Source organism: Vitis vinifera, chromosome 11 (assembly GCF_030704535.1).
Source record: "Vitis vinifera cultivar Pinot Noir 40024 chromosome 11, ASM3070453v1".
NCBI classification, from domain to species: Eukaryota; Viridiplantae; Streptophyta; class Magnoliopsida; order Vitales; family Vitaceae; genus Vitis; species Vitis vinifera.
The window spans coordinates 3,522,909-3,535,880 of NC_081815.1; the positions used below are offsets into that span (position 1 = coordinate 3,522,909).

The following is a 12,972-nucleotide window of genomic DNA, read 5'->3' on the forward strand; positions in this document are numbered from 1 at the left end:
AGAAGAAGCTAGGGAGCTTTTCGTTGCTGAATAGAATTTATAATGCATGTGTAACGAGTTCTATAAAAAAATTTCCTTCTTTTTTTCTACACTAAGAAAATTTGGATATTGCATGTATGGGAAACCCTCGCTTGTTGGATCTTAAAAATGTTTAAGAAACAAAACCCTTCTTTTCAACAAAGTATTATGGAAATGAGCTATAATTTCCCATTTTGATTTAGGGTCGTCCTTATGGTAAAATGGGGCTAGCATTTAATTTTGATGATTGAAATTTAATATTTGATATTAATTTTTAATATCTAAGATGGATCTTTAAGTGATATAATGATCTATGTTATACAAAAAAGTTGGGGAGTATACAAAAATGTAGCTGCATGGCAGCGTTTGCCAATCACCCAGTCAGAATAAAACGTCGTCGTTTTACATATGATGGCGACACAGGAACATGAGGCTAACAAACACTCTTCCCTCCCACCCATTCACTCACTGCAACTCTCTCTCTCTCTCTCTCTCTCTCTCTCTCTCTCTCTCTCTCAAGATGCAGCTTCTTCATGCTCCATCTTCACTACACCTCTCCTTCAATAACTCAAGACCACAGTCAGAGAAATCTTTTCTTTTATCCTCCGTTTGTTGTTCTTCTCATCCTCAAAGACACCACAAGCCTACATGGATTTCATACAAACGCTCCGTTTTGAGCTCAATCACTCCCAAATCTGCTTCAGGTAAGCAAGCCCAAAACTTCATTTCAGTTTATTTATAACTGCACCTACAAAAACCGTTTTTGTTTGTACTTTGTACCATGTGTTTGGCCATATTTTGACATTATTAAAGCTCAAAATATACCCAATTAGTTCATTCAAATTTGTTGGAATCATATCTTTATTATCTGGAAGGTTTTGAACGAACTGTAAAGCAGCTAATGGAAAACTGCTTTTCCTCTTCGACAAAGTTCTTTGGATTAGTTTGTGACTAAAGCCTTTCTACTTCACTTCTCGTATTGGCATCCTACCCAATAATCAAGAGCCCTAAGGTTGCATCTTTTCCAGCATTTGAGTGATGTGCATGGAATTAAATTTAAATTACGCAGACCCCAATTCGATAAAACTCAATTCCATGGTAAATGCAAGATTTTTTAATCCCCTGGAAGTCGAATTTTCTGAATAAACCCAGCTCTGTACAACCAAAGGCAGTCTAAGTAGTTAGGTCAGGAACCAGGTAACAGAATCATACTGTGACTATTGTGGCTATCCCTTCCATTGCCAAATTCTTCTCCCTTTTGTTATTCCCTGTGATGATATTAGTTTTGATCCGAGAATATGATAAAACCCCCCATTTAGTGTAGTGTGATGCATCGGATCAGTAACGATGTGTTTCACCTTTCTACACTTTCATCCAAAGGAAAATGCTCGTCTTATCATCTGTTTTATCATATTTCTTTTACCATTCTGAATAGTGACTGATTCTGTCTTGCATTATCTGCATAATGATGAAATTTATGAATCTCATGTGTCAATGGGACAATCTTGCCTGTGGACATTTTGCCACCATGTCATGAGGTTGGGGAATGTGATAAAAGTGGTGATAAGTCTAGCATCTTCGACTACAGGATTTGAAAAGCATTTATTGGGATTTGATATCAATATTTAAGAATTTTAGTTTATCTTTGTATTTTAAAATTTCTATATGAACTTGGCTTAGGATTTATAGAAGCTCTAAATAGTAAAATGGAAATTAAAATAATTTCAGATATTCAAATTAAATTTGATTAAATCCTATCAGTGTTCTTCAAACTTAGAAGATTGTGGCAAGTGGTGGCCATGCTATTAATACAATGCATCATATTGCATTGTTACAGTGATCTTTTATCATACTTTCTTATACTGCCCATCAAATTATTGGGAATTTTTAACTAAAATCCTCATGAATTCGATTAACAGAAGCCTTAGCCTTCTTGGTCAAGGTTTTTTTTTTTTTCTCTAAGTGGCTCCCATGTCTACATTTTACTATGGTGGTCAGTAGAACTGAACCAAAGTAAGCACAAGCCGCAGATTAGCGGAAAAAGGGTCTCTTTGGGCCAAGATTTGCCTAAGCAGACCAATAAGCATGGGATTTCAAAGCTCTCAAGACTCTTCATCTTCTTCTAACTGAGCCATAGGTTGTCAAAGGTCTTAAGTTCAGATCCATCCACAGAAAAAAAAATGATAGCTACCAGCTCTATTCATGGAGTCAGAGAGCTTAAACAATAACAAAATAGCTGCATCAATTGAAAAGGATTATAGATTTTCTTTATGCTGAGGAGAAGTAGGAATAAAAACAAAAATAACAAAGGAAGAGAAAATAAAAGAGGCTAAGACTGAACGGGTGTTGAAGTGCCGCTTACTGGAAGATAGAAGTTATTGGAGAGAAACTTCAGTTTGATCCAACTCTATTCGCTAATGCATTGGTTCATATAATTATTATAAGAAGGTTAGTATAGAGGTTTTGATGCTTGCATAAGGAAACTAAATATTCAAGTTAAATCAAATTCTAATGAATGTTTTTCCAATTTCAGAAGACTGAGGTGGGATACACTGATAGTATATGTCAGGATGATGGTCTTTATCATTTTCTCCTATAGTTTTGCTTCTTTTTTTGTTTTTGTGTTCATTTGATGTATATAACTATTTTGTTATTTGTAGCTAGTACTTCTGCCATATCAAGTGGAACAGCTGAGGCCGATGTATTGAAAGCCTTGTCACAAATTATTGATCCAGATTTTGGGACAGACATTGTCTCATGTGGGTTTGTGAAAGATCTACAGATCAATGAAGCATTGGGAGAGGTCATTTAGAACATGGATGTGAGAATTTCCTAGCATTCATGTTAAGGATTATGTCCTTGCTAAAACATTTTAACTTTGCCTCTCAGGTTTCATTTCGGTTAGAGCTCACTACACCAGCATGTCCAATCAAGGACATGGTAAATAAAATACAACCACAACTTTTTGATCAAGAACTGATGCATGTTTCAACTGGTAGTTTTTTTGTTCTGAAAAACTGATTACAACAAAAAAAAAAATTGTGGATGGCTCTTCAATTTCTGTCATATTTCTTCCTTTGCCTTTTGACATCATCTGCATAGATAATATTCCTTCAAGACGATACAGACTGTTTTCAGTGACAAAACCAACTATCAGTCCGAGCAATTCACTTTTTCTTTTATTTCTTATTTGGATGGAATATGTAGCTCATCTGATAAAATCATGAGGTGGAATGTTTAACAAAATTTATTGTCTCAACAGTTTGAGCAGAAAGCAAATGAGGTGGTGGCAATGCTTCCTTGGGTAAAAAATGTCAATGTAACAATGTCAGCACAACCTGCAAGGCCTGTTTTTGCAGGGCAGCTTCCAGCAGGGTTGCAAACAATTTCAAATATCATAGCAGTTTCAAGTTGCAAGGTAAGAGTTTGCACAACCTTTTTTGTACTTAAGCTTTTGGCTTATTGGTGCATAGAAATTTTATTTATGTCAACATATCTGGTACTTAAGTCTGCATCCAACTATGAACTGTTTTAGGTTCCATTGCATGTACAGAATTTGTCTTCATGTTCCTTCTAGGAGTGTTCATGTTGCCCTTTATTTATGTACTGATGTAGGACAGTGGATTCCTCTTAAATGAATTTATCACTTTCTGAAGATTTTCATTTTCCCATGGCAATTGTTGGTGGTAAAAGGGAAAATGACAGTCATTTTCAGTTTCTTGTGAAATAAACATTTTAATGTATTTTTTCCTGGGGATATGTTCTATGAGAGCCCGACTCCAACCACATTTTGCATGTAAAATGCCATTTAGTTTCCATCCAGGTCACTGGATCCTGTTGTTTCTAAAACATGCACTACTTAATCTACAGTTTCTTGTTTTCTGTTTTGCACGACACTTCTGTTAATTAAGAATTTTGCAGGGTGGGGTTGGAAAATCAACTGTAGCTGTAAACCTTGCATACACTCTGGCCGGTATGGGCGCTAGAGTTGGAATCTTTGATGCTGATGTCTATGGTCCAAGTTTACCAACAATGGTCTCCCCTGAAAATAGGCTGCTAGAAATGGTAGTATTCCAAGTTTTTGATTAGCTTTCCATGTATTGATGGTGCTGTGCTTACAACCATGAAAATCTTCTTTAGAACCCAGAGAAGAGAAGCATAATTCCAACTGAGTACTTGGGAGTCAAGCTGGTATCTTTTGGTTTTGCCGGACAAGGTCGTGCAATAATGCGAGGTCCAATGGTTTCCGGTGTCATCAATCAACTTTTGACTACTACTGAGTGGTATTGTTGTGTTTCCCCATTTGAATGAGTAGTTTAATGGAAAAAGGATAAGAAACAAAAGAATAGAACTTATTTCCTATTTTTATGCATATGGATTTACTGTGTTTGCTATTGATGTGCTTGACTTAGAGCCTAGCATTTTAAAAAAAAATAAATAAATTCTTAGCATTTTGTTCAGTGGTAGTGAATAAGTTCCCTCTTCCAAGCATCTACTGCTAGTTTTGTCCCTCAAGACCAAGGGACTGGCCTCAAATTACCCTTATCACAGTTTCACTTGTTGTTCCTTTTTTCTTTTCTTTTCTTTTTTTTTTTTAAATTAATCCAAGCAATCTACTCACACCATAATCCACTGAAGTCAGGAATCAATCCTTGATCCTCATGCTTATCCTCTGTGAAAAGAAACAGCCCTTGAAGACATGAACTGAAAATTTTGCTTCAGTACTAAAAAAAATCCATATAATGGTAGCACCCTATTAAAGTTAGTTCAGCTAGGCTATCTTTAATTTAACATCATTATAAACTTTTAGGTTATGAAGGGTGTTCAACTTCCAATCCTGTTAAAGAGTCTTTGCCCACTCTTGAAAATCCCTCATCTTCCAGTTGATGCCACAATCATTTGTGCTGGTAGAATGTCTCTTCAAATAGATATTTTATGGCTAACTTTCAATCAACATACTTCTATTCTTTTACATTGTATCCTGATAAATTCTTGCTCCGATGTCATGATATTTAGCATTCTTCGGTATAGTCAAATGGTAGCTTTCTTGCAGTTTGTAACTCTCGTTTGTTGATTGAAGCAGGACCTTTCCCCATGATTGATGAAAATATATAACTAATCCTCTTTTTGGTAAAATCATTCCAATCTTTCCATTTAATTCCTGATCAAACAAGTTTATGACATAAATTGTGCAGCTGAGGACATAGCAATGGGAGTTTGTATTATCCTGACTATGATATTCTAAGCCCCTTAATCTTTCATGAAATCTTGACAATCTAATGGTGAATAAAAAGATCCCATTCAGGTGAATAAAAAGATTTCATTCTTGTGATGAAAATGTGTGCCATTCCTAGCCAGCCTCAACCTGGGTCACTTCTCCATTCACCAGTTATCCTTAGAAATAGCGATGACCTTGATAAGATCAATCATATTTTGGTGAACTATTTTCTTGGATATTCCTACTGACATGTTTTTATCATATTCTGGATTTAGTTAGCATTAAGTTACACAAGCTTTACCAGTGCATTTCCTTGCTACTGCCTAATTTCTTATATGCCTTCTAATGTTAGGTGTTCCAACTTTAGTACCTTGCAATGTCCAGGAGCCCATTTATACATTTAGCCTGATAACAGTTATTTTTCTCAAGGCAGTTATTTCTCATTCTATTCATCTATCTTTGTTTAGGTCATCGCCACTTAGTACCATTTTGAAATTTTGGATGGGTCATCTGCAGGTTCTGATCCTGATTGTTTCAACTATGCAGGGGAGAGCTGGACTACCTTGTTATTGACATGCCCCCTGGAACTGGTGATATTCAACTTACTTTGTGCCAGGTTCTGCCTCTTGGTGCTCTATTTATTTATTTATTTATTATGCCTATCAAAGAACTGCATTAATCTAGTTCATTGCTTTTATGTTTGTTGCTTCTCTTGATCATTTCTTACACAAACGTGAGTAGCTATTTTATGAAAATCTTCCTGCATAGCTCATCTGAATCCTAAGAATTCCTTAGTTCAGTACTTCCTACAATTTGAGTTGGATGAATTTCAACTTTTCAGGTTGTTCCACTAACAGCTGCGGTTATTGTTACCACCCCACAGAAGCTAGCCTTCATTGATGTTGCAAAAGGAGTCCGTATGTTTTCAAAACTTAAGGTACTTGATTCTTATTATAATCAGCTAAGCTTAAGACCAAGTTAATTATGATCAGACATGCAAAAAAACTGTGTCAATATCTACTAATTCTCTTGACACATTCGTTATGTCTGTGCATCCAGGTCCCCTGTGTTGCTGTTGTTGAGAATATGTGTCACTTTGATGCTGATGGCAAGCGATATTACCCATTTGGCAGGGGTTCAGGCTCTCAGGTACTGACCTGAGACCACATTTATTCTTGCTTGCTTTACAAGAATTTTGAAAAATCTCAATGCTGGAATTGGTTCTAATCTGGTTAAACCAAAGAAACCTCAAAATCATGAGATTGTTGAACAGTTCATTTCTCCCTAAACAAAAGCCCAAAATTTTGAGATTAAAAATGAAATAAAAAACTTTGATTTAGGGCATTATAATTTCCATGGTCTGTAGGTATATTTTTCTAACACATTGATCCATATCTTAACAGGTTGTCCAGCAGTTCGGAATTCCCCATCTGTTTGATCTTCCCATTAGACCAACCGTATGTGCTATAATAAATTTTCTTACTGGCCTTTATTCCTGTCAAATGTACTCTGCATATATATTTGAGACTTTCTGTTAACACTTGGTAAACCTTATTTTTGCACCTGCAGTTTCCAAATCATTTATACTTTCCATTGGCATGGTGCTAACATCTTTTTGTTTCATTTGTAAATTTAAATTTATCTTATACCATAAATTCTAGACTATACCTATGATGGACTAAGTTCTTCAGTTTCAAGTGCTGAACACGCAGTGTACCTCTATGCTTTTATGTCTGCTTGTTTTCTCATCAAAGTTTTAAGGCATTATACAAGCATTTAATATGTACACAAAACTGGAAGGATCAAAAAATTATTATTATTATTTTTTATTTTGGTAGAGAACAAAATTTAAATATTTTGTTTCCTTCCACTTTGATAGCTATCTGCTTCTGGAGATAGTGGAATGCCTGAAGTGGTTGCTGACCCTCTAGGTGAAATTGCGCAGACATTCCAGAACCTTGGAGTCTGTGTTGTCCAACAGTGTGCCAAGATTCGCCAACAAGGTATCTTTTTTTTCTCTCTGTAGTCCCATGGAAAAGATTTAAGACGGTGAACCAATTATAGTGCACATAGCAACAGGTTTTAAATTTCAGTTAATCAATTTTTTGACCTGCTCAAAATCAAAACAAAATGCTGAAAAAATCCAGATCATTTCAAATGTCTCCTGAATACTAAGATTTATATATAGGAAAGTACAGGATTTTTTGGAAATTTGGACGGGAAAGTAATGTCAAGATTTTTGAACTCCCACCAAAAGCTAAGACCTTGCATCTTTGCTCATAGGAATCAAACTGCCAACATATTTTGGGGTTGTTACTCCATTTGGCCCTGAGCTTTGTTCCATTTGGTCTTTATTTTAACAAATACTATCTTCTTTCTGTCCAGTGTCAACAGCTGTCACCTATGATAAATTTATCAAAGCAATCAGAGTGAAAGTACCAGATTCAGAAGAAGAGTTCCTTCTGCATCCTGCTACTGTAAGACGGAATGATCGATCTGCCCAAAGTGTGGTATGTGGGGATTTTTTTTCTCAACAATTTCGTAAAAGTTCTTCATGGAACCATAGAAACATGTGATGAGGTGCTATTTATTGGAATCAAGTTTATCATGCCTCTAGTAACATAGCCCTAGTAGTAAGGTACTCCTCACTGCTCATAGCCAGTCACTAGATTCAGAAATAAAGATTCCAAACAACAGTTTATGAACAACATTGTTGAATCTAACTGCTGCTATGAAGTTAGGTTATATTGAACCTCTCTGAACACATTAAGAAGGAATTTTACCTCACTAATTCAGTGGGAGGAACGTGACTCATTTTTTTTTTTTTGATGTGTGTGACTTTGTGTGTGTCTGCAGGAGAGAGCCAGAGAGAATGTTTCACATTATTTCAAATTTGTATTTTCATAGAACAAGCTAGGGGAGATCTTTCCATGTGTGTGGCTTTGTGTGTGCATTTGCTCATGTGTTGTATGTGTGATAGAGAGATAACAATGTGGTTTGTTTTTGTTTTAATTTGTGTAATTAATTAATTTATTTTTATTATTTTTATTATTTTATTTTTATTTTGGTTTTATTATTATTATTATTATTATTTGGTGTGTGAAAACTGAAAACTGCCCAAAAATTAGATGCTATGATATAGGGAAAATTGGTCAATAAGGACAATCATCATCATTATTATTTTGGTGTGTGAAAAATACTGAAAACTGCCCAAAAATTAGGTGCTATGATATAGGAAAAATTGGTCAATGAGGACAATCGTCATTATTGTCATTGTTATTTTGGTGTGTGAAAACTGCCCAAAAATTAGGTGCTATGACATAGGAAAAATTGGTCAATAAGGACAATGCATGACTATTCTTCTTCCAAATTATGTATCCAAATCCCAAAGATGTATTGAAATAAACCCAAAAATTCCAGAAACCTAAACCTTGCAACACAAATTTGTTTTTTGAGCGTTTCAGTGGTTTGTGCTTCTACTAGATGTTTTAATCTTTTTTATTCTGTGATTTTAATTTATATAGAGCAGAAACTTGTGAAAATTTATGCTGAAAGCTCAGAACTCAATTGGTGGTAATGGATTGGGAAAGAAAATTTCTACTGTTTTGAAGACTCATTATTGGCTATAAAATTTCCATAGCAGTAAATTTTTGGCAAGCACCTAATAGACCACCAGCCATAGTACTCACCCTAAAATTAGAGGATACCATATCATTTGTTAATCCATGACTACGACCCTTATATAGGATGGTCAGCTCATGCCAAACCCACAATATGGAGCCTTAGATCTCCTTGATTAGCATGGAACTACAGATTAACAAAAATGTATTTGGTGGCCAAATCCTTCCATAACCTGAGTCAAGTCAACAGATAGATCTAGAGATGAAAGTAAAGTGCCATGGGATTCAAAACTTCTAGGAGAAACTAGATGCTGGGCTTGGTAGTAGAGGCTTCCAAAATCTACACTAGGTTCTTTGAATCTAATTATTCAAAGCAAACAAAATGTTACTTTCTGGGAAGAAAAATTCCCATTGACCAGTCTACCATTGTATTTCAACTCTTTGATTTTTGTTGTAAGCTTGAAACCTCCCACTTTCTGACTATACTTTCTCCTTGAACATATGAATGATTGTCTCCTTTTTCTTTCTGAAACAGGATGAATGGACTGGAGAGCAAAAACTACAGTATGCTGATGTTCCGGAAGATATTGAGCCTGAAGAAATTCGGCCAATGGGAAATTATGCTGTATCAATAACATGGCCAGATGGATTTAGCCAGGTGACTATTTATATGTTTGGTGGATGACTGTGTATCATCAAAATGCAAAAAATTATACCAGCAAAGCCATGCAACACTTTGCTAGTAGTGCGGGCATTTTTGTTAGTATGCCATTCAAAAATTTTTAGAAACATGACTTGCCTTGAGGGTTGAATAAGATAGGGATTAACTGGTGAACCATAAAACTGTGTTTGAGACAGTCCAGCTGTGGGACCTCTTGAAGGGAGCAGGTAGCCGATTGCAACTGGGTCCCTAAATGAGGGAAATAGTGCTATTAAATTTTAGATCATACAATCATTTTTTTTTTTTTTTGGTTAAAGGAATTGAAAAAACAACAAATGACAGTTCATATCTTGAGTTGGATTCCCTCCGTTTGAATGGCATGCATTTTCTATGAATATTTAATTTGAACTCCCTTATAAATCTTGCGCTATCACACACATGCATCAATACAGTATACATTTTTAACTCAGGAACTTTCTAACTCCGTTTATATCAGATCTCTTTTTCATAATCTCACATATACTCTCGTGTTTAAGTCATTGCATTATGCATGGCATGAGAATCTATGTGTCCAATTGGGGGATAATGCTCTAATAAATGGAGGATAGTGTTGCAGTACACATTATTTGATTTCTTGATTATGGTGCAGATTGCTCCCTATGATCAGCTGCAGACAATAGAGCGGTTGGTCGATGTTCCTCAACTAACTCCTGCACAGGTGAAGACCCCATTATTTAGATGTAGTGTTGTAATAAATTCAGAGGTGTTTAGAAGAACCTTTCTATTTGTTTATTTTCTTTGTGTGATTGGGGTGAGGGAACTGTGTACGTCTGAAATCAGAGTATGGGAAGGAGGAAGTGAAATACTTTATCTATACATCCCAAATTTGCATTTTTGCTATATGTTAATTAAAATGCGGCTGATTGTATGGCATGAACACCCTCATGATAGAAATCTGAAGCTTAAACCTTCTGCTTTCCTACAGGCATGATAGCTTCAAGTGAAAACTGGGTACAGACAAGGTTGTGACAAATCCTAAACAACGCGGTTATCTGAAACGGAAGACGTCAGAGCTCCAGCTGTTAGAGATTCTGAAGTTATATATCTATTTTTTTTTCCTTTTTTTATTTATTTAATTTCCTATTGATATTTTGATTTTGGGCATTCTTGTGACATTTCAATAGCAAAAAAATGAAATATATGAGGAGCAGTTGGTTTATATTTCAAATTTTCACATTTAAGCAGTGTCAGAAAATTTTGTACTCGTACCCTAAAGAGTAGGACCCTTGGGCTAATGAGAAGTAACAGATTATGAACTTTCTGGATTTATAATATCCCTTTAAAATACTTATGAGCTATATTTTAGAAGTCAGTCTGAGGAGTTCAATGCTTTGTATGTTATGGACATTGGTCAATTTGTGATGAAGGCTTTGGCTTTACTGTTGAAATAATGACATCAAAGAAAAATTGAATATTGACTTTTAGACTTAGCCCTTAACAACTTCCAAAAGGTCTCTTTTAACTTTCAGGCATGGATGGGTTTACCACAGAAAGATACCAAGCTTCCAGAAAGGATTGACTCCTGAGAATCCTATGCCTGTATGCCACCTTCATCCGTAAGCAGTTACTTCAACAAGGGACCCAGCTTAGCCGTAGTCATGAAAAAATATTTAGCTAGGTATCTTACACATGTTTGAGCATACATTATTAAAACATGCCAAGAAACTTTTCCAACTAAAAGTTTTTACTTCTGGAGCAATAAGCTGTCTCTTACACAATGCATTTTCGCTTTTTGGGTTAGATTTCTCCCTCCAATAATCATGAAATTAATTTCTAACCTGCCCATGTAACATCATCAGTGCACTAAAAGAAAGCTTGTTCTCTCAAAATCATTCTACAAATTTGTGGAGTTGTATGTGGGTATATTTATGTTGGATTTTAAAGCTTGAATCAGTCCTATTGTCCTATGCAGGGGATGTTGGGGTCGAGCTCCTCAGTTGCTATGCGTCGGAAGGGTTTAAGGGGGCAGTGTCCTCTGATTTTTTTTATTTGGGATTTTATTTTAGAAAGAAAAAATTAGAGTGTGGTCATAATAAAAAGGAAAAGAAAAAATTAGAGTGTGATCACAATGGAATGGAAGGAAATGGGCTATGAACTTTGGACCATATTGAATCATGTCAAAAATCTTTTACCTTTTTGTTTTTTGTTTTTATTTGTGTGATTTGATTAAGAATTTAGATTTGACAGTGTATCGATCAGAAACAATCTGAACAACGTGAACAGGATCATTGATAAGCCAAAGGAAAGATGATGCCTCACGTCTCTTCCGTCCTCGTGATGCTTGTTTGCTATATGAATCATGTCCTTTTTCATAAAACTTTTTACCACTCTCTGTTGAAAAAATGGCTCCTGATAAAGACACTCGACTTCCATATGGGACTATTTTCGTGACACAAAATCTTCATGGCTGCACACACAATACACACAGCAAGCAGGGTCAAGGCGAGACAGAATTGCCCATCATTCGTAGAATTCATTGCATACCCAGACAGGCAAATTTTTTATAAAAGATCTTAGGCTCATTATTCACAAGCTCCTCATATCACCAGAAGACTTTCACAATGGAAAATTCTTCTATTTTTCCATTCTTGGACTTTTTTTTTGGGTGGCATGTGAGGTGGTGGCCAGTCCTTTTTGGGCAAAAAGAAACAAGAAGAGAAGACCAGAAAAAGAAGCAAAAAGAAGATGAAAGTCCAAGGTAAAATCCATTTGGGTTTTACAAAGATGACACTTCCTATTTAAAAAAAGTATGGAAGAACAGTTTATTATAGGGACAAAAAACAAAGGGTTCTCTGCATAGTAGGGCTAAAACAACTTTGAATTTGAAAAAATGACTTATTTTTGGAGATATGACTCTTTTCGGGTATTTTTATCCCTGTTTTATTTCCCTTCAAAAACCCTATTTGAAGTCACTCAAGCTTTCTTATTGCCATTTACTCTACCAACCTCTGCTTCTTTTCTAATTTAGTTTTTTTCTCACCATTATGACTTCTCAATTTTTTTCCGTTATTATTTTAGTTAAATTTTATTTAAATAAAACTTAATTAGGGTTAAGTTCTCACAACATAGGCTTAGAGAGGGAGAGAGCTAGATACCAGGAATGAAAGGGAGATGACGTACTTGGAGGGAATAAAGAAGGCCAAAAATGCCAAAAATAGATCATTTCCCTGAAGAACAAGGGAAGTTTTTGTTCCGATTTCAAGCTTATTTAAGCCTTTTAGCCAAAAATCCTTAACTAGTACGGTATAGGGGTCACAGCAACATGTCTCAAAAATCAAGGTCATTAAATCATCCCAATGCTCCAGTAGAGTTCCAGCTACTAAATTACTTGATCTCCTCCTACTTTTGTGCCGAGATTGACTCTTGTCTAACACGTTCTGGTAAATACCTTGGGC

The 12,972-nt window shown here is 35.5% G+C and overlaps 1 protein-coding gene across 3 annotated transcripts; it reads left to right on the forward strand.

Moving 5' to 3' along the window:
• Window positions 1–455: 455 nt before the first annotated feature.
• LOC100250898 (fe-S cluster assembly factor HCF101, chloroplastic) lies at window positions 456–10,736 on the forward strand. Of its 3 annotated transcripts, XM_002281317.5 has the most exons (15): window positions 456–722; window positions 2,679–2,821; window positions 2,908–2,958; window positions 3,281–3,436; window positions 3,940–4,083; window positions 4,159–4,301; window positions 5,783–5,852; window positions 6,078–6,173; window positions 6,296–6,385; window positions 6,640–6,693; window positions 7,116–7,239; window positions 7,622–7,746; window positions 9,392–9,514; window positions 10,167–10,235; window positions 10,503–10,736. In XM_002281317.5, the coding sequence occupies exons 1-15, from the start codon at window positions 539–541 to the stop codon at window positions 10,506–10,508; spliced, it is 1,578 nt and encodes a 525-aa protein (XP_002281353.1). In that variant the 5' UTR covers window positions 456–538; the 3' UTR covers window positions 10,509–10,736. The 3 variants fall into 3 exon arrangements, with proteins under 3 accessions (XP_002281353.1, XP_059596734.1, XP_059596733.1); XM_059740751.1 differs by lacking the exons at window positions 2,679–2,821; window positions 2,908–2,958 and having other exon boundaries at window positions 469–722; XM_059740750.1 differs by lacking the exons at window positions 456–722; window positions 2,908–2,958 and having other exon boundaries at window positions 2,725–2,839.
• The last annotated feature ends 2,236 nt before the right edge of the window (window positions 10,737–12,972 follow it).

Coding starts and splice junctions, on each gene's coding strand:
- LOC100250898 (XM_002281317.5), top strand. CDS start 539: ATGCAGCTTCTTCATGCTCCATCTTCACTACACCTCTCCTTCAATAAC. Junction 3,437..3,939: donor TAGCAGTTTCAAGTTGCAAG/GTAAGAGTTTGC, acceptor AGAATTTTGCAG/GGTGGGGTTGGAAAATCAAC. Junction 6,174..6,295: donor GTATGTTTTCAAAACTTAAG/GTACTTGATTCT, acceptor CTGTGCATCCAG/GTCCCCTGTGTTGCTGTTGT.